Source organism: Myotis myotis, unplaced genomic scaffold, assembly GCF_014108235.1.
Source record: "Myotis myotis isolate mMyoMyo1 unplaced genomic scaffold, mMyoMyo1.p scaffold_m19_p_10, whole genome shotgun sequence".
Lineage (NCBI taxonomy): Eukaryota > Metazoa > Chordata > Mammalia > Chiroptera > Vespertilionidae > Myotis > Myotis myotis.
Window position 1 is genome coordinate 56724590 of NW_023416314.1, and position 26137 is coordinate 56750726.

The 26137-nt window shown below is 36.3% G+C and overlaps 1 protein-coding gene across 1 annotated transcript in view; it reads left to right on the forward strand.

Moving 5' to 3' along the window:
* The window catches only part of SLC17A6 (solute carrier family 17 member 6), a 32564-nt gene extending 7109 nt beyond the window's left edge, over positions 1 to 25455 (forward strand). Inside the window, exons 4-12 of the mRNA XM_036325668.1 lie at positions 7615 to 7729; positions 9151 to 9238; positions 9756 to 9842; positions 12912 to 13054; positions 17420 to 17569; positions 21168 to 21300; positions 21686 to 21796; positions 22288 to 22415; positions 23359 to 25455. Coding sequence (XP_036181561.1) covers positions 7615 to 7729; positions 9151 to 9238; positions 9756 to 9842; positions 12912 to 13054; positions 17420 to 17569; positions 21168 to 21300; positions 21686 to 21796; positions 22288 to 22415; positions 23359 to 23694 — 1291 coding nt within the window. The 3' untranslated portion in view covers positions 23695 to 25455. The remainder of the gene's footprint in view (positions 1 to 7614; positions 7730 to 9150; positions 9239 to 9755; positions 9843 to 12911; positions 13055 to 17419; positions 17570 to 21167; positions 21301 to 21685; positions 21797 to 22287; positions 22416 to 23358) is intronic.
* Positions 25456 to 26137: the final 682 nt, after the last annotated feature.

Consider the following 26137-nt stretch of genomic DNA (forward strand, 5'->3'; position numbering starts at 1 on the left):
TAGGGGATAAATATACAAAAAATTTACCAAAACCCAAAAATGATTCAGGGAACTCAATGTAATGTGCAATGAAAATATAATGGCTGTGCCTGTAAGTGTTTTGAGAGTCAAAGCCTCCAGCTTGCCAAATGTTACAGTGTTAACATTTTCCTGCCAAGAAAACAGCACCAGGGATGTCCCAGCTTTTCTGGTTGTAAGACTGGGAGGTCAATAAACAGGTTTTTCTATTAGTTTTTGTCATTGTTGTTGCTTTTTTTTTTTTTGCAAGCTATTTGCTATCATTTGTGTCATGTTTAGCAAAGAATTGACTAATACTGACTCAGGTTCTCATTAATTTGGTACATTTTTCCACAAAGGAAACTTTTTCTGAATTTTAAAATTTTTATTTGGATCTGTATACACCTTACCTTTAAATGGGTATTCAAGGGAGAGGAACTTAATATTTTCACATGCAATGTTTTGTGTTCTACCAGACTGAGAAAACTAAAAGTTCATTGTAAAATATTATGAACCGATGGAAAAATCATTGACTGGCTCATTGTTATATCGTAGGATTTTGAGATCTTGGTTACATTTGAAAAAATATATAGCAAAACAGTACAAATATAGTTGAAACTTCCTGTGAAAACAGGTTTTAAAAATATGTTAACATTCCATTTTCTAATTATAAAAGCATGACATACTAAACAAAAATATATTAAAAAAGAAATGATAATAAAATTGTAAATAATTTAATCACCCAGAGTCACCTATTATTAACATTTTGGTGACTGCCTAATTAGTCTTGTACCTGCTACATGGAATTTACTCTTAGAAGGGTTTGGTTTTGTTTTAACACAAAATCTGAGAGATTTTTAGAATTGGGTTGAAAAGTGTATGTTTTCTATTATAAACACAGTAAAAACAGCACAGCAAGACCAGTTTTCCACCTACAAGTATTGAGGCCCATTCAAATAAGATTCTCCCTAGAGATCATTTAATAATAGAATAAAATTCCCCTTGGGTGGGATACTGGGCACAGACTCCTTTCCCTCCAGGTATGAAAGAAGCTTCTTTGGAAAATGTTTGCCATCACTGTGTCGGGTGGAAATAGAATAGAGGAACTGAGGTGTGTGGAGACAGCACCTCAAGAGAGAAGGGCTCCTGGTTACACTTCCAGGCAGTTCTCAATGAAAAACAAACAGCAATGGTTTGGTGCCTCTATTTTAAGGATGAAGCAAAAGGACAGAATACAGGTTATTGGTTCTTTTTTTCTGGTCAAATTCTAAACATTCTTGCCTTCCCACTCATGGAGAGGAGGAAATGAGGGAGTCCCTGGAAGAGAAAATTCAATTCCCAAGAGAAAACTCAAAAATGCATCATTTTTTTCCTTTGTCTTTCCTTAAAGGGCTAGTGCACATCCTGGTCAGGAGAATTTAGTCACCTCTATGGAGGGCCTTAGGGTGGGGCATCAAAGAAAGACTTCTCACAAGATCTGTATTGTTTTCAGATGAGAACATATTTAACATAGTGATTGAAAGGTGTTGGGGACAATTAACTTTGCCTTTAAACAATGCAGCCTGGAGCTTCCAGTGATGGCTAAGGACTGCTTGTACCTTGCAGTGAGAGAATGAGGAGGAACCTTGCTGGGCAAATACTTAATGTGAGAAACAACAGGATTTTGCAGTGGGCATAACCAAAGAAGGTCAGAATTACCAAAGGAAGTTTGGCCAACATGACATTTCTAATGGATGATATTATATACACACAGACTATTCTTGCCTCTTTATTCGAGGTGGCAATATTACTTAAACCCTATTTAAAAATTGCCCCTAATATGCTCCTGTCCGGGATTTCCCAACCCTGCTGTAGTGTTTTAGATAGCGCTCATTGCCACCTGCCATTCCAATAGTTTCCTTATTTTTCTCTTTAATATCTGCCTTTCTCCAATAAAATGTAAGTAAGCTTCATGACAAAGCAAGTGTTTCTGTTCATGTTCTTTTTACTGCTATATACCTAACATCTCAGAGAGTGCCTGGTCCATGATAGATCCTTGTTAACAAATAAAATGAACATCACAACAGAATGTTTGTGGCTTAAAAAGAAAAGGATCACGTCGTAGTGGTTAGGATGTAGGTTCTAAAGCAAACGGTGTAAGTTCAGATTCCTAAATATGCTATTTAATAACTGAGTGGCATTACACATTGTGTAACCTCTTTAAGCCTCAGTTTCTTTTTCTGTAAAAGGGGACTCACCAAAATACCTACCTGATATGGTTATCATGACAGCTAAATAAGAGAACATGTGTGAGATTCTTAGAAGGGTCTGGCACTCAATAATTGTTTGCTGTTGTCATTCATTATTAATAAAATCTTAAATCCAGATAAGACATTAAAAGAAAAAAGCTCTTATGAACATTCAGCATTGCTTGTGTTTAAATTTGCCTTAAGTATTAGTAATGCAAAGGATTATTTTTATTGTGATAAAATGCCTCTTTTCAGATCAGATTTCTTACTTTAAAGTTGTTTTCCTTTACACACTATTCATATTACTGTTCACCGGAAATATCATGTCTCATAAAGAGCTGTCCTAAAAAATATCTTCAGCCCAGAGTATTGAGAGTGTTGGTACTCCAGTGCATGCGATGTCTGAATTCTAGCCAGGCATTGTAAATGCACTAAGAAATCCACAGGCTGGAGGTTAAACTCTCTTGAAAGCTACTATTTCTTTTTCCCTTGCCCCATTCTTTATTTAAAGAAGATTCAGTTCCTACTGCAACATTTTGTCTTTCAGGGAATCTCTTGGGTTTCTAACTTGACTTTTGCTAAAGAAAAATAATTCTGTATTTGAAGAGACTGAGGGTTGCATATGTTTGTCCCATGGAGTTCACTCCCTGAACCAGAAGGAGCGCATATGAGAGCTGGACAGGACTCATCACATCCAATCCTCTCATTTTACAGACCAGGAAAGGAAATAGAGAATCAGGGAGGAGGTGACTGGCCCAAGGTCACAGAGAGATTGAGACTAAAACTCAGACGTCCCCTAGTACATGACCACAGCCACAGCTACTTTGAAATTGAACATCTCTGCCTGATGGTATGGGCTTCATCTCCAAGTTCACTTTCAGCAGCAGGCTGAGCCATCTGTTCTCTGAATCAGTGCCTACAATCTATCATGCCCCAAATCCTGGACAGAAATCCGTGAATTAGAGAGAGAAGCTTTTAGTAGGCCCACGGGATCCTTAGATTTTTGTGGCAGGAGAAACATACTGTATTTGTGTGTGTGTGTGTGTGTGTGTGTGTGTGTGTGTGTGTGTGTGTACTGGCTCCCAAACTATTTGGCCACAACATGAGCGATTCTGTTCTTCGCTCTACAAAAGGCAACATCCAACAATATCCAAACTTGATAATGACTTAAACAAAGAGTATAATTATCTGGAGAGGAAAACATGATATTTAGAACTTTTCTTCCCTACTCAGCCCCTGTGGCAATTTGGGCTCCTGGAAGATTGTAGGGGTTCCAGCATGTCTGGGGGAGTGGGGGAGTTTAGACCTTTTGTCAAAGAAGAAGGGTTCTTCCTTGGGATTTCAAATGGCCCAATTTAATTCATACTACTAATATAAAAGAGGGGAGAACTTAGGCTTACACATGCACAGATTCAAATGGATGGATTTTAAAACTGTTTATTAATGTGCATTTGCATCTATAGAAAGAAAATTTGATATGTTTTAAATATTCTCGCTAACCTAATTATGAAAAATCCCCCGCTGAGAGTGATTTTCAGAAAGAGAGAAACAAAGATATTTTAAACACAACACCTTCATATTTTAAGCCCAGAAAGAAACCATTTTGCTGGAGCTATTCTTTTTCCTTCAGAGAAATAAAACAATAAAAGTGTGTTTTATTTATTGGAACAAGCATTTATTGGAAATCTTAAGTCTTATCGCCAAACACGCATGCACATACAAATACACCCTATCTTCTTATCTATCTATCTATCTATCTATCTATCTATCTATCTATCTATCTATCTATCTATCATCTATCTATCTATCTCTATCATCTATATATATATCTATTATGTCTCATCTTTTTTCCTCTGTACTTTTACTTGTTTTCTACAACATTGAAGTAAATTACAAGCTATGGTTCCTTAACCTTTCCTGTGAGAAACATTTGCAAATTCCTTTTGTGTGAGACAATAATTCAGATCATAAACATAAAGCCTGCTGCAAGGGACCACTATCCTGCTATAATGGAAAAACAGTTTGTAGTCATTCAGTCTCTTAGGGTCAGAGGTGACTATTTCTATCTCACTCATCTAGCTGCCTATCAAACATCTAGCTGCCTTCCCATTGTGGGCCCTATAGGTTAGGTATCTAGGGCAATGCAGAAGAGGCCTTCCTTTTTCTGACAAAAGAAATACCCTTTCCACAAGATGAATAGATGCAGGGAGAGGGAGAGGGGTCCCTAAGGGCTTGCAGGTGGTTTGCTGACATGAGCTTCTCTCAGCTTTTCTGGCCTTTCATTTTCCCCTCCTCTCACCCCTTACCAGCTCTGTCTTCCCCTGTGGCCACATCCTACAATGGCAGCCCCTGGAGGGGAGGGAGGAGAGAGGTGGGCAGCTGGTAGAATGATTTCCCCTCTGCCATATGCCGCTGTTGGGGCTGTCCAATTTCTCTGTCATGAGTGATGAAGTCATTTTTACAACTTAATGATGTACCAAGGGAGCCCGAGGGCTGGTGTGCTGGTGTAGTCCTTATTTAATATGGGAGTGGGGGCATCGGATGTGACAAAGGGAGGTGGCTGAGCACGGATTTGATTAGACTAAATAGATTAAACAGCCTGAATCACTCTATTCCTGCAGACGCTCTCGGAGAGGATTAGTGCCACACCTGGGGTGCGGAACACTAGTTCCCTGTTAGTGACAAGCCACTGCCCAAATGGAGATTGATTGATTGATTCCGGGAAAATGGATATAATCCATAGAAGTGACAAGTCACCAGTGCTTCTGTCACCTCTTCCGGGAAAATCCTTGTGGGGTGGGCTTGATATGTGCGGGGTTTGCGGCTATGGCTCATCAAACAAGGGTATGACTGCGAATCCCACAGCTAACTCACTTTGGAACACACTGAAGGTTTATCATCAGGCAGGATGTGGCACAGGTTTTCAACAACAGCTTTTCCTTTTCCCAAGATTTCTGTATCAGCCATACTATGTGGGTCTCAATTTTGGTAATCTCTTTATTAATATAGAGCCTACACACACACACACACACACACACACTGCTTTCCTCTCTTTGTCTTTCGATGTGAAATGATATTTTCTTTTTTGGGGGGGAGGAGCGGGTGGAGGGAGACATCTACATTTTTAATGAGCACTCAGCGAATTCTAATGCATCTGGCTTATAGATGACAGTTTGCAAGAATTCTTTGAAAGGGCTGAATTGAGTGGATGCATAACTCATACAAACACTTTCAAGAATCCTGCAGCATTATGTAGCTTTGGTTCTCTTTATCCTTAAAGCCCTAAGCAGTCAGTTTCACTATTATCAATGATAATGAACAAAGTGGGATGGATATTCAGAAAGACAGCACGGGTTTGCCAGCACCCAGACAGCTTACCCACGTGGCCTGAACTCCTGTGCCATTTGTTCTTTCCACCTTCATTTTTTCTGCTGCACAGGTACCACATTCAAACTCCTAGAAAAGTGGGAAGATATGTTTGCCTCACTGGCCTTTGGGAACACGCCCCGTTTAACACCAGGTCCCTCAAACAGGCCCCAAAGACTCCCTCCTACTTCCTCTCAGCCCTAAAGGACCCAAGGTGTTCTGGGGATGGCACACAAGAACATTGAGATTGTAGACTTAAGAGAGGTGAAAATTCTTTTAATTCAAAAAGAATAATTAAGGATTAAAATACTTTAAAAGCAATTCTTATAATAATTTTAGATTCTTATTTTACAAGACAGGTTCTGGGATTTTTGCATTTGTTTTCTGAAAAAAAAAAATCTATATTTAGCAGAAGTTTAATATTACTGGGTGTGTGGCATTTTCATGGGAAGAGTTATTTCTAGAAATAGAAAGTTTCTATTTGGTGTCAAAGAGTTAGGAAATAAATTATGTTTTTACACAAACACAAAGATATCTACTCAGCGGACAGAACGGAGGGAAAATGGAACAGGACATTCACCTCCTGAGTCACCTTTTACTTCGCTGGAGAGAATTCTCTGAGGACAGGGGCTATTTGGCTGCATCAAGTAAACAAAAGTATTTGGCTCAGTCCAGGTCTTTGATTCATGGAAAAGGAGCTTACCTTCTTCAACCCTTCATAAAGTCATTCACATTTCAGTAGCAGGTGAATCACAATCAAGGCTCCTTACAGAAGCTCAAGCCTTTCACAGTCACATTTCAACGTGCCCCTGGAAGAATCTGAGGTTCTCTGAGGCAACCAAATTTTGACTGAGTAAAAGGCTCAATGTGCGCCTTAAGAAAACTTGCATAGAACACACAGCTAAGCTCATTAGAGATAATATGTCACAAAACTTCCAGGCAAGAGGATATTTCTAAAATCACTCAGTTGGGGGATGTTTTTCTTGCTTTAGTATGAACATTAAAAAATGTATTGTGATGAAATGGACTTTTTATTTGTAGATGGATAAAAGGCCTAGCATCATATTTTCAGCAATTTTTTCTTGAATTGTAATGTATATGTATGCATCTAGAGATGCTACTCAAACACCATCTCCCCACCTACCCACATGCAAAAACAAAACAAAACAAAACACACACACACAAAAAAAAACAAAACTGAGACATATATATTAAGTAATAGTTATTTCGATTATAAAAACATGTGCTGCCCTAGGCGGTTTGGCTCAGTGGATAGAGCATCGGTCTGAGGACTGAAGGGTCCTGGGTTCAATTCTGGTCAAGGGCACATGCTCAGGTTGCTCAATCCCCAGTAGGGGGCGTGCAGGAGGGAGCCGATCAATGATTCTCTCTCATCATTGATGCTTCTCTCTCTCTCTCCCTCTCCCTTCTGCTCTGAAATCAATAAAAATATTTTAAAAAGCAAAAAACAAAAACGTGCTGTGAGATTTGATCATGTGATTCCTTGGAGCATTTACAATATGATATCATCCACAAAATTTTATGAATATACTGATTTAAGGATGATAACAATAGTTGTATAATGTAAGGCACAGCTCCATTTAGGCATTGATTATTTTTTCAATAGCTCTTCAGTGAGTATCTGCTATATGCCTGGCACCTAGTATTGGGGATATAACAGTGTATCTGAAAACACACTCTATCCTTTAAGCAGCTTCCATTGTAGATGGAGATACAGACCAAAACATATTCTCTGATTCATTAAATATTTGCAGTACTTTGTAAGTACATCTACAAAGACGATAAATACAAGTAAGTATAACCAGTTTTATTAGATTCTCCTTTTATTTCTTGTATTCCTAGCATTTTGAGTTAGTCCACAAATCTGTTTGCAATGGCTCGAGCCAATCAAGTCCAGAACGTATTTTATTCTTTGAGAGAAAAAAAAAATTCTACTTTAAAAAGTGCTTGTGATTAACTTAACCAGAGAAATTTAGATCTATTAACTTCTTTTGTTTTTCAGGGTTTTTGGAGCTGCCATACTTCTCACCTCTACTCTGAATATGCTAATCCCATCAGCAGCCAGAGTGCATTATGGATGTGTCATATTTGTTAGGATATTGCAGGGACTTGTTGAGGTATGAAACTGCAGGATGACAGCATGCTAAGGCTGCCATGTTATTAAGAACCAGCAATCTTTGTCTTGATCTACAAATAAATATGTCTTATTTGGTTGTGTCTACATCATGTAAAATATTGGAAAAGTTAGGCAATCAGCTATTTTGTCTTTAAGTGATGATAAATTACAACTGTGACTGCTTACCTCCCCTTCTCTAGAATTGAGTGGTATTAAAGAAATGTTTAGTGACTATTTCACTTTTTAAAAAAACAGGCATTTTTTAAATGTGCTGTAATAAAAATTTTTGAGTGTATTCTTTGCTGGCCACAATACTGAATTTTGGGAATTTTATACCAAGTCACTCTATTGGTTTTGAAACATTATTTGAGTTTTCACTGATGCATTTTATTGAAATGGGCATGTAACTCTAGTGACTGACTTTTGCTCCATCAGCTTACTGCCTTTGAAAGAATTGCATTTAAAAACTTGAGGTTGGCCTACCTGTTGCCCTTCTCTTTCTATGGAGTATGGTGGGAATAGATAAGTCAGATAAGTATAAAGGCACTGAAAACAATCTCCTCTCTCCAAAAACAAGGAAAAATTAATAGGATCGCAATAACAGAAAAAGGAGAATTATAGTCATTCCAGGACCCTTGTTGGATACCAAATTTCACGGATGACAAGTCCTTTAAACTGGTGTAGTCTTTGGGTATAACATGTGCACAGCCTCCTTTGTACTTTACACCATCTCTAAATTAATTATAGTATCTAATACAATGTTAATACTATATAAATAGTTGTTATACTCTATTGTTTAGGGAATAATAACAAGAAAAACAAATGTATACATTTTTGGTACAGACACAACCATGGTAGGCCCAACTACATAGTACATGTCAGCAACAAATGTAGCATTTTTTTCCCCTAAAAATTTCAAGCTGAGATTGGTTGCATCTGCAGATGTAGAATTTGTGGCTGCAGAGGGCTGACTATGCTTTAAGAGTCTTAAGTTCTAGATACTACTTTCAGAAAGTGTGAATTTCAAGGGTCTAAGCTTTAACTTCCTTTGTATGGATTCCTTATATTAAGAATCACTGAGTTTAATGCCTCACAGGAAGGTCTTCCAAATTTCCCAAACTGTTCAGAATTACATATGAACTGAATAGTGTAAGATCTCTCATTTTGCCTTGATCAGAAGAAAATTGAGGTAGAAATCAGACTTGAAGGGTGGGAAATTTGAACAGGTCGCTAAAAAGAGGCCAGGCCTTACCTGGTCTGGGCTGAAAGTTCTAAGATGGGATTTCAGGGAATCAGCAAAGTCTCATGAATAGCAACTTTCCCTTGTGCCCATTCTAAGGAAACTGCATCAGAGAAGGGAATGTGCCTATTTTCCAATGACCCTGGATCCTAAATGGTGATATATATCTTCCTCCATCACAGGGTGTCACCTACCCAGCATGTCATGGAATATGGAGCAAATGGGCCCCTCCTCTAGAGAGAAGTAGATTGGCAACCACCTCCTTTTGTGGTAAATACTATGCGCCAATGTAGTTGTGGTGGGTGAAAGTTTAGGAACGACTTGAATAAGATTTTTAAATTAGTAAAGGTCACCTGAAAAACCAATTGGGGAGTGCCTGTGTGTGTATATGAGGAAAGGTTTGGGGCCACCATTTCAATTTCTTTAATTCTTATTGGTCTCCTTACATCCTGTATTTCTTCTTGTGCTTTGCTGTTGTTTTTTTAGTTCATCCACATCATCTAGGTTTTCAAATTTGTTTATGAATTATTTTTATTATAGTCTTTTAAATTTAATTTTTATTGTAGTCTTATTATTTTTAAATCTTTGCTGTGTCTTGGGCAAGTTATATCTACTTGTGTAGTCCTGTATTCGTGGCTAAATATGTAGGCATATATGAGTGTGAGTGTGCATGTACTCAAGTGTATAAGTGGAAATTTGTGTGAGTGAATCAAGGAACATGAAATAAAGTCAAGAATTTTTATTGATTTCATTTAATTTTTTTTCCCCATTCTCCCTCCTCCTTTAGGTTCCTATGCTGGAGCTGTGATTGCAATGCCTTTAGCTGGCATTCTTGTACAGTATACCGGCTGGTCTTCAGTATTCTATGTCTATGGTATGTTACATTTCTATACCCTAGAGTTCAAAGAACTCTGCATAAGCTAGAACAATGAGATAGGTCACTAAATGTAACTTCTGTGTTTACTTACTAATTTTTTTCCCCATTATGAGTTCTTTCCTTATATTCTGGGAAGATCAAGGAAAATGTTCTACCTCTATGATTTTTCCTACATTGTTTTTTATTGTTTTTTAAAAAGCAACCTCATTGCTGATGGAAACTTTGTGATGTATGATGGATATTGCCCTTGATTATGAATAATAAAATTAAGTTAGCTCGAGTCAAAGCTGAATAAGAGGAAAGAACTAGGAAGCCCCCACTTCTCTTTCTTACTACTGTTTCCTTGGTCATTTCCCTGATTGTGCCTCCTCAAGTCTGAACAGTGTTAGAGAGCTGGACGGCTATAGTAATGCTAATGTAACAATTCAATTTTGTGAAGAAATATTAGCAGTCCCTTGCAGCAGTAGCACATTTGAGTCCTCATTTCTTTTGCATTAAAGGAGATTAAGCCCCCACATGGAAATAAAAAATACAAGAAACCCTAAATTCAAACTCCCTTTCTGTTTACTTTCTAACTAGAAGCTGAAAACTTAACAATGAAAGTCCCCCTAAGGCAGTGGTTCTCAACCTTCTTAATGCCTCGACCCTTTAATACAGATCCTCACGTTGTGGTGACCCCCAATTTCATTGTTAGAAATTGAACATAATTAAAGCATAGTGATTAATCACAAAAACAATATGTAATTATATATGTGTTTTCTGATGGTCTTAGGCGACCCCTGTGAAAGGGTCATTCGACCCCCAAGGGTCGTGACCCACAGGTTGAGAACTGCTGCCCTAAGGTTTCTGAGAGACACTTTTATAATAATGAGGACAGGAAAAACATAAGAGAGCTGGATTCCAACTGATTTTGTCACTGATTAATACCATCTCTGAGCATGAGCATGAGAACCTGAAAGATTAATGAAGCCATGTGGTTGAGCAGAATAGTTATCTGGCTGTTTCCAAATTTGTTGAGATCCATTTCCATTTTGAAATGTTCTCATCAGAGCAAACACTTATGTTTGTAGAGTGTTATTAAATATACTTTATAGGAGGGGCTCTTAGTCTGGTTCAAAAGCCCTGGATGGCTTTGCATTTATGAATGCTCTAAATTATAAGCCATGCATGCATTTGTACATTGTTTCCCCTGGAGAGATCACTTTATCAGATTTTAATCTATATCTTTCATTAGATTTTTAAGAGTTCATAATTCAAAGAAGTTTTAAGCATTTATTTCTAGGGTATAGAGTACAAGTTGGGAGGGCCATCCATTAAACCCTCTGATGTGTTTGACTGAAAACATGGTGTGGCTTTAAAGTAAGGAGACTAATTTCCACAAAGCATGTATGAAAATCAGCCACATTATTTCAAGTTATAACTTATTTTATGTTTATCCTTGAATGGTTCAAAGTTTAAATATTAGGTAATCTGAAAATATCCTATCATGGTACCTGCTCAGTTGCTGTGTGTAACAAAATTTGGGTCTTTGAGTCATACATTTAATATTGATATTTTAAAACTCAGTAAGATAAGACTTGTGTAGTGACTAAGGTTTAAAAAGATAATGCATGCAGGGTGGGAGCAAAAGTAGATTTACAGTTGTTCTTATGGAAAATAATACACTCATTAATAAATAATAATACCAGGATAAACTATGTTTCAGGTACTTACAACTGTAAACCTTCTTTTGCTACATCCTGTAAAAAGCAATTAGCTGCATATTAGGCACTTCAGATGCATTCAGAGAGGAGTAATGATAATTATTTCTAAATCACAAGAGCTCCCATTTATTGAATTCTTATTTTCAGCCCTCCACTGTGCTAGTTGCTTTATGCATTATCTGCCTTAACTTTACTTTGCCACAATCTCATAAAAAATGAATTATTATCTCATTTTACAGTGGTGGTTTAGAGAGATTCAGTTCCTGATCAGATTATGTAGCTAATGAATGACACAGCCAGGATTTGAATCTGGGAGAGCCATATTCCATAACCAGTACACTATATCAGATTTTCACTGTCATGTTTAGTAATTGAAAGAAGCTTGCCACATCAGAAACTATGGCATTATTAAGGGACACGGAGAGACTGAGCAAGCAAAAAAAAAAAAAAAAAAGGTATATGGGGATCAGGGATTGTTGCCCAAGGGAGAAAGAACAGTCTGAGGCAAGAATGAAATGGCCAGCTGCTGGGAAACAAGAATAAATCACTTGAAATTCTTTGTATTATTAATGTGTCCAGATTTATATCACAAAATAAGGGCATGTTTAATGGTGAGAGAGGTAAATAAAGAAGGGGATGAAAAGAACTTGCAAACAGTTTATTGTACTGAAATTTATAACTTTCATCTGCCCCCCAAAAATGATCAATAGGCAATAGCATGTCCCGAAAATAATATGGTATTCAGTCACATAAAGTGGGAAATGTTCCTATATTAATTACAGAAGCCCATTTTTAAATGTACAATAGCCACTCAAGACTGAAATAATTTTCTCTATTTTACTTAATAGTCTGTTTACTAGATCTGGAAATGCTATCAGAAGAAGTAAAGGGGCATTTCTTTTCTCTGGAAATGCAGACCCCTCTTCTATATTCAAGACAGGCCAATAACAAAAGGATCAACCTCCTAGAATTCTTTGAGGACAGGGATTTTGTCTTGTTCCTCATATTTCTCTCCCTTAAGAGAGTGCCTGGGAAAGTAACTTCTCAATAAATATTTGTTGGATGGGTGAATGTGTTCCAGACCACACCATTCTATAATTATTTGTTGTGAGTTTCTTGCGTATCAGCATTATTTAGAGACAGAGGTAAATCCAGGACCACCCTTCAGGAAGATTGAAGTCTGGTGGCAAACGACAAGAAGAGGTGACTAAAGTTAGTTGTAGAAACAGAAACTTGAATTCACGTTCTATAGAATATGATTGTCATGAGATTTTTTTGTAGTGTTATTTCAGCAAATGACTTTTAAATGGAAGTATTTATAATGGTTTTCTTTGACTTGCTCCTTTTGAACTCTTGCTTGCAGGAAGTTTTGGGATGGTCTGGTACATGTTTTGGCTTTTGGTGTCTTATGAGAGTCCTGCAAAGCATCCTACTATTACAGATGAAGAACGTAGGTACATAGAAGAAAGCATTGGAGAGAGTGCAAATCTTTTAGGTGCAATGGAAGTAAGAATTTTATTATGGTGTATATTTCTATTCCTATTCTCCATCTCATCTCCCTTCAACCAACCAATTCAACAAAACTAATATGGTATCAATCATGAGTGTTTTCTTTACTTCATTCATATTCCCTGATATACTTGGGAATTATTGCTATATTTTTTTCTTTATCTTTGTTAAGTATTTTCAAATTTGCCCTGTGTTATAGCTATGATTATAAACCTAAGTGAGTTTTTAAAAACAGTTCAATATGGGCCATAATTTAAACAAATTCAACCAATAGTTAATTTTAGATTGTAGGAAATGCCAAATCACCTAATTCAGTCATGGAAAAGGCGATTTTTTTTGTTCGTCAAATAGTCTAAATGTTGGTTTCATACATATGTATTTATATTACATGTGGTTTAGTAAGTCCTAAAGCATTAGAATGCTGATAACAGAGAGCTGATGTGAAAATATTATTAACATAATCCTTTTATTGATATAATCCATTTTTAGAATCATTGTTATGGAGATCATTATATAGATAATGTTGTAAAGCCCTTTTCCTGATTATGATTGGGCTTCTTGGACAGGATCTGCCTATAGAGAGTGAAATGAAGTTATATGTCAATAATGCAACTATTTTAGTACATGTGACATTAATAAATCATAAATAGTAAGTAGCAGATAGCCATATGATACTACGATAAATCTAGTAAACGAAAAGTCATGTATTTAGACAGGTTTAGTAATTCAGCATTTAATCAGTAACCTAACTTCCTTATGCTGAGTGGGAAGGTGACATTCACTGGCTGAGGAACCAATGCCCTTTATACATTATGTTTCTCCTCCCACATTTGAATTGTATATTATTCCAGCTCTGTTTCCCTACTTCATTTGTTAGAGAAGGCCTGTCTTTGACATATCATTCTAGTAAAAGGTCAGTTGCCCATTGTTACTGAAGACATGTATCTTGACTTTTAATGAATAAGAAAAATTCCATGTTGGATATTATTCAGAAGTTAAACTTCAGTACTTAAAAATAATCCTTACATTATAGTTGTTCCATGAGCTGAGTAGACTGATATTTAAAACTTTCCCCTTCCTGTTTCCTTCTGTAAATGGATTGATAATTTCTTTCTAGTGGTGGCTACTCAAAAGATAGGAGGAAATGTGGGGGTGGGGTGGGTGTTGGCAGTGTGCTCTGGTGCCCACCAGCCGCAGTTGCTGTGAGCAGAAGCTAAAAGTAGGTTGGTCCAAGGTGAGTTCAGAATTTAGCTTCAATTTCTGCCCAAAACAACCTGACCAGCCTGTATCTTCATTAGTTAAATGTGCTTCTTTTATTTACCAGTTCTTGAAATACTGTGCGTCTAGATCAGGCATAAATTTTCTGAAATAACCCTCAAAAGAACAGCCAGATGGATAAAAGAACATAATCTCAAAATTCCCATTTTCTATATCTTACTGCTTTTCTAAACATAATATTTTATGACTTATTGGTATTTTATACTTTAGCTTCAAGGTAAATTATTCAAAATATACCAGTGGTGATAGAACTTACATTTTATTTTGAACTTTTTTATTATGAACAAATTTAATATGCAAGAACAGCCAGATACCCACTGCATAGATGCAAGTTGTTAACATCTTGTTTTACTTATTTCATTTTTTTGCTGAATAATTTCAAAGTAAATTAGATATCATAAACCTTTATTCATGAATATCTCACATGAGTCTCTAGAAAATAAGAATATCCTCCTTCAGAATCTAAGTACTAGTATCATACCTAACACAATTAGAAATAATTTCCTAGCATTATTTAATACCTAGATATTTAAATTTCTAATATCCAGTGCAAATTCGAATACATAGTCTATATTCATATGTCTTTTATAGCTATTTGTTTTGAGTATGGCTCCAATTAAAGATCACACACATTGCAGCTGACTCTAATGTTTCTTGAATCTCTCTTAAAAATAATTAAATACAACATATATACAGAAAAAATGCACAAAATCATAAGCAAATAGCTTGCTAAATTTTAATAAACTAAATACACCTGTGTTGTAGTAGAATGTTATCAGAATACCATAAATCCTCCAACAACCCCCAACCACTTTTTAAGGTATGAAATTAGATACTTTTCTCTTATGGTTGATGAAATGTTTTGCAACCTGAAAAATAAAGTCCTCAGGGCCCTGATGTAAATAAAAGAAATGCCAGTCGAGCAAGAAAAAGTTATTTACTTCTAATAATATTCTAAACTTATTTCTTGTACAAATATCTATAATGCTAACATTCCTTATTTGGACATTTTTATTATCAGTGAATAAGTGTATTCATCTGGCACCATTGTTCCAGAACATTCTGAATTGAAGGAGAAAAAAACAACAACCCTGCACTTTTGGAACCCGTCTCTAATGCTGACACTTAACATTTTTATCCAAAGCCATAGAACTCATTACATATTATTAGGATGGGCTTTTGTGATGTTTTGATTCTTTTTTATATTATATATTATATTTGTAATCACCACAGTATAGCATTCTACTATGTTACTTTTAAAGTGACCTTTAAAATGATTCATTAGAATCACAATCAATAATAGCAATGATGGGATTCTCCATCCAGAAATAATTACTAAATCTGTGTAAAAAGCATGTTTGCCTCCTCTCTTTTTAATTTTAAATGTTTATTAAATGTATTGGGGTGACGTAAGATTATAGAGGTTTCAAGTGTACAATTCTATATTGCATTGCTTACCACCCAAAGTCAAATCTCCCTCTCCCCCTCCTCACCCTCCTTTCCTCATAGACCCAGACAATAGTAACCACCATCCTACTGTCTGTGTCCAAGAGTTTTTGTTTGTCTTGTTTGTTTCTTTCAGTTTTATATTCCACTGATGAGTGCCTCCTCTTTTACTCTTTTGGTCAGGTCAAGGATCCCAAGCTAGAAATAATCAAAATTATTGTAGTCTATTGATTCTTCACCAAACAGTATTTTGGTGTTCAAAGTAAAGTAATTGAAAAGTGTTTAGAAATATGAGAGACATTTTAAGGTGTAAAAATTAGTCTTGGGAAGGATACTTGTACATTTGGGCAAACACAGAATCTTTAAGTATATTGGATGCAATTTTTAATGGGTATTATAAGCAAAGCCAATCATATTTAGGTTGTTAATTTTGAATGTCTTGTATGTCATAAATAACTACAGTCATGTGCAGTTAATGACTGAATACATTTTGAGAAAAAGTAGTTTTAGGTGATTTAGTTATTGTGCGAACATCATAGAGTGCACTTACACAAACCTAGATGGCACAGCCTGCTACTGTAATTGTATGTGCGGTATTTTTCTTTTTAATCCTTACCCAAAGAGATTTTTATTGACGAGAGAGAGAGAGAGAGAGAGAGAGAGAGAGAGAGAGAGAGAGAGAGAGAATGTGAAAGAGAAAAATCGCATGTGCCCTGACAGATCAAACATGCAATCTGGGTATGTGTGCTCACTGGGAATTGAACCTGTAACCTTTTGGTGTACAGGATGATGCTCCAACCAACTGAGCCACACAGCCAGGGATGTGCTATACTTCTATATGACTATCAGTGCAGTAGGCTTGTTTATACCAGCATCTCTGTAAACATGCAAGCAATGTGTTGGGCTACGGTGTCATTAGGCGATAGGAATTCTTTTTAGCTCTATTGTAATCTTATAAGACCACATAGTATATGTGGTAAACCATTGCCAAAATGTTGTTATACAATGCATGACTGTAGTTATGATGTGCGCATGGTATGCTGGGTTAAAGCCAAATATTTTAACCAAATATCCATCATGTAACTTTTATAGAGCCTTGCACTCCAGTGTCACAGAATTTATACCGATATCCATTGACTAGCAAGAGTGTTTATAGATAAGTAGTGGTATCATTGTCTTTAGATAGGGTCTAGGTTATTGCACTCAATTTTTCTTATTTTTATAAGTACATTGAATTTTCAATATTCTAGACAAAATATTTTGGATACCAACAAGGTCACCGGTTTGGATACCAACAAGGTTACAGTGAGTTTTAGCTGAGGCATGATCTTGTCACTGCAAAAAAGAAAGAAATCTTAAAAACTGAGATCTGTGCTTCTGGAATTAGTTTTAGATAAATATGGAATCTTGTATATCCCCAACACTGAAACAATTTAATCAAAATATGAAGCTAATAATACATTTTTTTCTCTTCTAATGATCATTCATATAACTAAGGTTAACTGGACTGTTGCAATTAATGACTCACTACTTTTTGTCTACCATCCTACTCATACCCCAACATACATATCATAAAAATGCAAAGCCCGTTAGAATATATTTGAAATGGTCAGAATGGCTCTCTTTTTGGGATTTCAGAAATTCAAGACTCCATGGAGGAAATTTTTTACATCTATGCCAGTCTATGCAATAATTGTCGCCAATTTCTGTAGAAGCTGGACTTTCTATTTATTGCTTATTAGTCAGCCAGCATATTTTGAGGAAGTCTTTGGATTTGAAATCAGCAAGGTATGTGAAAATTATCTCTATGTAACTAGTGCATACTTTTTGTACTTATGTGAATATTAAGTTTCTTTATCAAGATTTTATCTTCTAAATTTCATGAGTTATTTGTATATTCGGTCAATAAGTAACTTCTGGGAAACAAAGGCTAAGCACGATGTTTATCTACTGCCTTCAAATATCTGCTAGAATCTGCTCTCCTTTTTTGCAGGGAACACAGACAAAAGAGACCTACTCTCTGCCCACGTGGAGCTTACATCCCAGTTGGGGTGGGCAGCAGTGTTGCCCTCTCTCTGCAATTAAACATAACTTTTTCTTTTTAATTCTCACCAGAGGACATGCTGAGAGAGAGGCGTGGAGGGAGGGAATGGGGAGGGAGAGAGGGAGGGAGGGAGGGAGAGAGAGAGAGAGAGAGAGAGAGAGAGAGAGAGAGAGAGAGAGAGAAACATGAGAGCAAAACATCCATCTGCTGCCTCCTGCACAGGCCCACGGTGGGGGGCAGGGGCGGGGGGGGGGGGGGGGGGGGGGGGGGGTTTGCGGGGTTGAGCCTGAAACCCAGGCATGTGCCCTGACTGGGAATTAAACCACAACTTTAAAGTGCACAGGATGGCTCCCTGCCAACTGAGCCACACTGGCCAGCCAGGGCAAACATAACTTCTTTTAAATCATATCAGAGACTATGTAACAGTGAATGTAAAAGTACTTCATTAAGGTGGAATTGCTATTACCAAGCTAACTCTTCTTCAGTGCTCTCAGAAATTTGTCTGGCTAAAAGATTTGAGGATAACAAAAAATATTTGAAAACATGCTTACATGGTGTTTCTCCAATTTATGCATTTGTTGAACATGATATGTGAAATTTTGTGTTAGATTCAGAAATAAAAATATGTTTTCTGTCCTCAAGAATTTATAGATTGGTGGTGTAGACCAAAAAAAAAAAAAAAAAAAAAAAAAAAAGAGGACGCTACCAATTACAGTATGCTAAATGCTATTATATTTAGGCATATATTCATAGCTATGATAATATAATCATTTTGAGGTTTTCTATAAGGATTAAATGAAGATAATACTACTACTTTATATAAGGGTTTGAAATCTCCAAGGTCCTTTCATATTCATGGACAACCTTGTATGATTAAATAGGGTGTAACTATCACCATTTCTCTTGAACTGATGTAGAACCAGAAGCTAGGGATAGCATTTAAATTGCCTGAAGCCAAGCTGGTGATAAATGACAGAATCAACTTTAAGCCCAGATCCTTTGACTTGTTTCAATTCCCTCTACTGTGCCATTCAAATTCAGGTAAACCATATATTAACTTAAGCATTTAGCAAGTATTCGTTGAATGCCATCTCTGCGCCTAGCCCTTTGCTGAGTCCTGAATACACTTGTCTGTGCTGGCAATGGACTTGCCATTTCTCTTCATGTCATTACCTAAGTCCAGCTGGGCTCACTATTCATATTATGCCTCTACTTGAAAGATTATCTGAGGCCTGGAACTGAAGGCAACCTGAGTTAGGAGTAGCTATTCTAAGAGCCCTTTTGTCATCCCTGTTTCTAAGGAAACTGTTTCCTCCATTATTGAGAATAATAATGCTGCTTTAGACAAGGCTCTTCTCCCTGTAGCTGATCAAACACAGCAGAGTAGCCTTTGGGAGCTCTGAGAGGTGTTACACTTCTCAACAAAGGCTGCTGGAGGTGTGAGTCCATTTTCAGAATCTGGGCCAACTATGACACTGAGAGGCTATTAATAAAGTCAGGTCTCCCGGGGGAGAGTGAAGGAACCAACTGATGTTAATGAAACTGCATGGTCATTCTGGCCCTGGAGCTCCAATTAATTGAAAATGCGTGAGTGAAAGCAATGGTATTTTACAACAACTAAATATAATAACCAGATGGGTTGATTTGATTCACTTATTATATTTTAAAATTATGGATAACTTCTACACACACAGATTGGCTTGATGATTTTGATTATACCGATAACAACAACAAAAAAAGACTCTAGACTTCCCTGAAAAACATGTAAAGGAGGTGATGGAGGAAATAGATCATGGGCTTTGGATCTAGGCTGACATGGTTCAGGAACTAAACTCTACGATAAACTATAATAATGACAATATAAAACACTTCTATCCAAAGTGAAAGAGAGAATTAAGTAGCTTGGACATTTAACCTATTTTAGAGTCATTCACCATCTTAATTAATCGTCCAAACAACCCAAATCTTTGGTCATGGCGCCACATTATACACCTTGGAAAATAAAACACAGTCTTTGTCTCAAACCTTCAGTAGTCTAATTTGAAAGACATAGTTACATCAAATAATAAACTTATCCTGCACTTGTCAGGAACTGTGCTTCAAAGTACTAGTATACATAGTGAAAAACCTCCTTATATGCTTATATTTAAAATTTACTAAGTCCACATATGTGGTAATACAGTACATAATTAAAATGCATTTTATTTATACTTCCTGCCTCCATAATGTCTAGAGAATAGTGCCTTGCACATAATTATTGCTAAGAAACTCTGTGTTGAATTGGTGCAGGTGGGTTAGATTTTTAGATTGCATAGAAACTACAGGGTGTCCCAAAAAATGCATACACACTTTAATAGCTGATAGCTCAATTTTGAAAATGAAATGTATTTTAAAAAACACTGCCTTTGTAATTATTCAAAGTGTGTGTATATATTTTTTGGCACACTCTATATATTTTATTGTATGGCAATGTGACCAAATATTGATATTTGACATAAAAAAAATGCCTAAAATTGAATAATTGATCTATATTTTCTGGGCTCTTATAGAATCTAAATATAAAACTCATAAGATATATATTTTTTAAATACTATAAACATTGTTAGACTTATTATTAATTTAAAAATGAATTTAAACTACAGCCTCTTCAAGGTTTTGTCGAATGTACTATATTTTTCCTTCTGACTCTTTCTCTATCTCTGTCTCTCTCTCTTCTACTCCCCACTTTTTGCTAATGATACTTTTTTTTTTTAAAATATATTTTATTGATTTTTTACAGAGAGGAAAGGAGAGAGATAGAGAGTTAGAAACATCGATGAGAGAGAAACATCGATCAGCTGCCTCCTGCACATCTCCTACTGCTGCCTCCTGCACATCTCCTACTGGGGATGTGCCCGCAACCCAGGTACATGCCCTTGACCGGAATCGAACCTGGGACCTTTCAGTCCGCAGGCCGACGCTCTATCCACTGAGCCAAACCGGTTTTGGCGCTAATGATACATTTTTGAAAACATATTTAAGAATATAAAATGGGCACATAAATGTGAATCACTCTGTGATAAGATTCAAGGTAGCTTATTCAGAAACTCAAAATGTACTGACTCATAGCACAGAAGAAAAGTATTCTCCAGAACACAAAAAGGGATACAAATAAAATTACTTGGCTTTTCTCATTTATTCTGTGAAAGTTACTACTTATTCTAGGAATAAGTGGTCATTTGGAGATAGTATTCTTCCTGCCTTTGCCCATGAAGAGTTTTATGATGATGTTCAAGAAAATCAAGACCATTACATTGCTCACATTACTTATGATCACATATATTTCTCCCCTCTTGTCATCAGGTTGGCATGCTGTCTGCTGTGCCACACTTAGTAATGACAATTATTGTACCTATTGGAGGGCAGATTGCAGACTTTCTAAGAAGCAGGCAAATTCTTTCAACTACTACAGTAAGAAAGATCATGAATTGTGGTGGTAAGTACCTACATCCATGATGTTAAAAACATACTTTTAGTTCATGAAGTTCTAATCTGCGTAACTTTTTCTATACATATCACATGCGCCATTACATTTGTGTCATTGTTCATTTATAAACATTTTCCTATCTTATTTTAGATTTTCATAACTCCTACTTTTAAATAACTGCATAACTAACTTGACCTTGCCACCACTGAAACTTAAGGTTGCTTTTGATGTTTTTACTCAGCACATGGAAGGTTTCAGGAACCTTTGCATATAAATTATCAGTGTTGTTAGTATTTTTAAGTGGGCTGCCAGAAGTGGTTTGCTAGAGCATTTCTAGCTCATTGGAAACATTTACACAAATTTCTGAAGTGTGTTCACGTATTTGTTTCTGAAGGTTTTGGCATGGAGGCAACCCTGCTCCTGGTCGTTGGCTACTCTCACACTAGAGGGGTAGCTATCTCCTTCCTGGTACTTGCAGTGGGATTCAGCGGATTTGCTATATCTGGTAACATACATTTTTAAAATTTGTACTTGTGACATCTCATTTTGGCTGGTGATAATAAGACGATCTATCCATCTATCTCCATATAGTCTACTTTCCTATTTAAATATTTTGAGTTAAGAACGTTTACTGAACATATTTCCACTAAAATTTATATTAAAAATAATAAAACGTTTAGAAATCATTACTTAGACTTGTTACTACTCACTTTCTCCCTTCTGACTTTTTTATTTAGTTCATTTATTTTTTGGTTATGAGAACATATCTCCTTCCTTCTGTGGAGTGAGCATCACATATTAAGCATAATATAAGAAAGTACACCTCATTTTATTCTCATTATATCCCTGAGCTAAATTAGCAAAAAGTAGTTATGAAGCACCTGCTGTGTACCTAGTATGTTTTAAGGAGGGTGGTGAGTATGGTAGAGAATATTTTTGTAGGCACTTCTAAGAGGCTTGGGGTTCTCTGAATTAAAGATTCTACATGTATTTCAGGTTTCAATGTTAACCACCTGGATATTGCTCCAAGATATGCCAGCATCTTAATGGGCATTTCGAATGGTGTTGGCACATTGTCAGGAATGGTTTGCCCTATCATTGTGGGTGCAATGACAAAGAATAAGGTAAGATGGAACAAAAGAGATGATTAGTTGTAGAAGATTCTCTCATGGTTTGGGAAAGGATTAATACATTCTCTTTGGCATTTCTTTTCTGGTCCACTCCCCACACTTGTGAGTAGGGGAGAGGATTGAGGCTCAGAAAAAAATATCCAAGAACTCTGAGTGAGCCCTCTTTCCCAACCAATAAGCAACATGCTCCTTAACACCTTGTCATATTTCTTTTTTTAAAAAAAATATATTTTATTGATTTTTTACAGAGAGGAAGGGAGAGGGATAGAGAGTCAGAAACATCGATGAGAGAGAGAGAAACATCGATCAGCTGCCTCCTGCACAGTCCCCACTGGGGATGTGCCGGCAACCCAGGTACATGCCCTTGACCGGAATCGAACCTGGGACCTTTCAGTCCGCAGGCCGATGCTCTATCCACTGAGCCAAACCGGTTTCGGCACCTTGTCATATTTCTGATACTTCTGATGTAGTTAACAAATCAAACCTTCTGCCCTCAGCTTATTAAAATAGGCAAGAGAAATCTTCTGAGCATTATTTACAAGACTCAATTTGGACCCTTCTGTAGTTATCAGGGGAAGAATTTAATTATCAGCTAGTTGTCCTTATGTGTAGAGCTTCAAAATTGTGGTTTACTAGAGGAAAATAAATAAAAGGAGTGAGAAGAGGATATTAAGTAATTCAATGATAAATATTTTTAAAATTAGCTGACCACAGATATATTTGGAATTATTTCAAAACATGAGATTTGAATTACTTTTAAAATAATGAAAGTTACAGTGTTATAGGAAGTTTCTGTCATAGGATTTGCTTCATATGATCAAGAAGAGAGGTTTCCCCTACAGCTAGCATTTTATGAAAAGCTCGCTGGTGGAACATTTAGAGAAGATGTCTCACACATGGGGAGTTTGTTCTCACACAGCCACTTTTGTCCCTGCAGTCACGCGAGGAGTGGCAATATGTCTTCCTGATTGCTGCCCTCGTCCACTACGGTGGAGTTATATTTTATGGAATATTTGCCTCAGGAGAGAAGCAACCGTGGGCAGACCCTGAGGAAACCAGTGAAGAAAAATGTGGGTTTATCCATGAAGATGAACTCGATGAAGAAACAGGGGACATTACTCAAAATTATATCAATTATGGTACCACCAAGTCTTATGGTGCCACAACACAGGCCAATGGAGGTTGGCCCAATGGCTGGGAAAAGAAAGAGGAATTTGTACAAGAAGAAGGACAAGACACATACACCTATAAGGACCGAGATGAGTATTCATAACAAAACTAATCGCTGGATTTATTTTTAGTGTCTGTGATTAACTTAATTGTGATTGCACAAAAATTTTTAAAATATGTGGTGTGAACATGTAAACATATCAACCAAGCAAGTCTTGCTGTAAAAATGAAATGAAAACAAACTCATGAAGTTACCATCAAGTGCAATCTGTAGAAGTTGTGAAATTCCATCTTTTCCATTCAGGTCATCTATTCTTGCATTTGTGCTTTCAAGGTTGACTGATCAAAAACTGTAGAAACAAGTAGTTACTCATTGGATTTATAGGAGCTAAAACTCATCGCCATTTAATAAAGCACAGCTAAAACAGTTGGCACATTTCATCCTACAAAAGTTAGGAAGCCAAAGCTACTTGATCATGTCAAATGCACTTCTATATTTGTTACACTGTATTGCAAGATCTCATGCAGAAGTCGTGTTAAAACAAAACAAAACACAACAATATAATGCTGTCATGTTGGCTGCAGCAGATGTTGACAACGTTTATTGGGTGTAAATCATGAACTTGGAATATCTCTCAATTAGAGAACATTATGGGCTAGCAATGAGCAAGGCATACTAAATAATTGTTATTACATAATGTGGGCTATTTTGTTGGTTATCAAAAGGAATGTCTTGCAGTGGTTTATATGAAATGCTGGGCACAAACACATACCTGTGAACGAGAACTTGTAAAGTGTGGGGTATGCTTCATGTTCTTCCATTTATTTACCTGACAGTATAAAACACTCCACATTTTAATAAATCGGACTTTTCATGTAGCATATCACATAACTTTTTTGCAAAAAAATTAGAAAAAGACTTCAATGTATTTTTATTACAACTTTGTACAGGTTGTAACTTGAATTAGGAAAAAAAAAGATGCACACACCATAAAGAATCTAATGAGAAATTTACTATGGAAATAGAGCCCTGAAAATGCAATATTAACAACAAAAGAAATAGAAAATGGTTTAGATATTCTTCTTCCTTAATAATTAAATGCTATATAAAACTTGTGCCACAGAGCTATATATAATATAAAAAGATAAATTTAATAGAGAGATTGTAAGTAGATAATTTTATTATTTAAAGTCCCATTTAAAATATATTTGTCTTATATAGGACAACAAATTATATTAAAATTATATCTCTATATATCTGTATATCTTATACATATCCATACACAGAAACATAATAAACAATCTTCATACAAAAAAATAGCATACACCTAATGTTGGGTTAGGGGATTGAAATTTCTACTTTCATAGAGTCATAGAATTTTAGATGGGGGCAGAGGCATTTTGCTTGTCACTTCTTAATATAACTCAACAGTAATCGCAACATTTGTGTACCAAGCAATAAGTGCAATGCATAAAATTTCCTGTCTGTATCTTATCTTTATTTTGCTTGTGGTAGCTTTTTTGGGTGGTTGGAATGATTCTTTTTTTTCTTTTAAAAAAATAACATCAGACCTCTTTTTCGTGTTCTAAAATGATAATAATGCATTTCCCAATTCAACTCAAAATATTATTGGTGTATTCAACTGTCTATTCTGGATATTTGATCTGTTCATTGTATTGTGCTAGTGACTGGAGGCTCTGCTACTGCAAATATAAAACATAAAGTCTGTTTTAAAAATGCAAACCATATCTCTTGCTTTGTGTCTCAAAGTGGTGTTATGTGATCACAGCTTTTGTTGTATTGAATGAAAAGATATGGGCTTTCATTTTGTTGCTGCAAAAAAAAAAGTGTTAATAAAATGCTCTATTTATCCTTTTATAAAAAAGCAATACTTTAATTTGGGTTGATTTTATTGAGATTGTAGTTTTAATGTGAATTTAGCTTGTGTATGATCCAATGAAGCCAAATCTTGGCTCAAGAAGAACCTCATTTTAGCCACTCGAGATTTAATGGAGAAACATGAAATTCTTTAAATTGTGTGGGAGATGGTTCTGTAGAGAGAATTTTTGTTGTTGTTGTTTTGTTGTTGTTAATCCTTGCCCGAGGATATTTTTCCATTGATTTTTAGGGAGAGTGGGAGAGAGAGGGAAAGACAGAGAGAACCATCTATGTGAGAGAAACATATCAACTGGTTGCTTCCTGCACATGCCCCGACCAGAACCTGTCCCGGGGAGGAGCCTGCAACCAAGGTACGTGCCCTTGACCAGAATTGAACCCAGGACCCTTCGGTCCGCAGGCCAATGCTCGATCCACTGAGCCAAACAGGCTAGGGCTCACTTTTTTCCCCACTGTGCTATTGAGTGACAGCTGCCACTTGCACAATCCCCAGACAAGGATGCAATAAAGAGTTTTCTTTCAGCACCAGTATTTTCACTTTTTAATCACTTTATTAATCTTCTGATTATAAAGGTAGTATGGGGTAAAAGGGGACCTTTGTTAGGTAGAGTATTAAAAATAAAAAAAATTTAAGATAATCAATAACCTT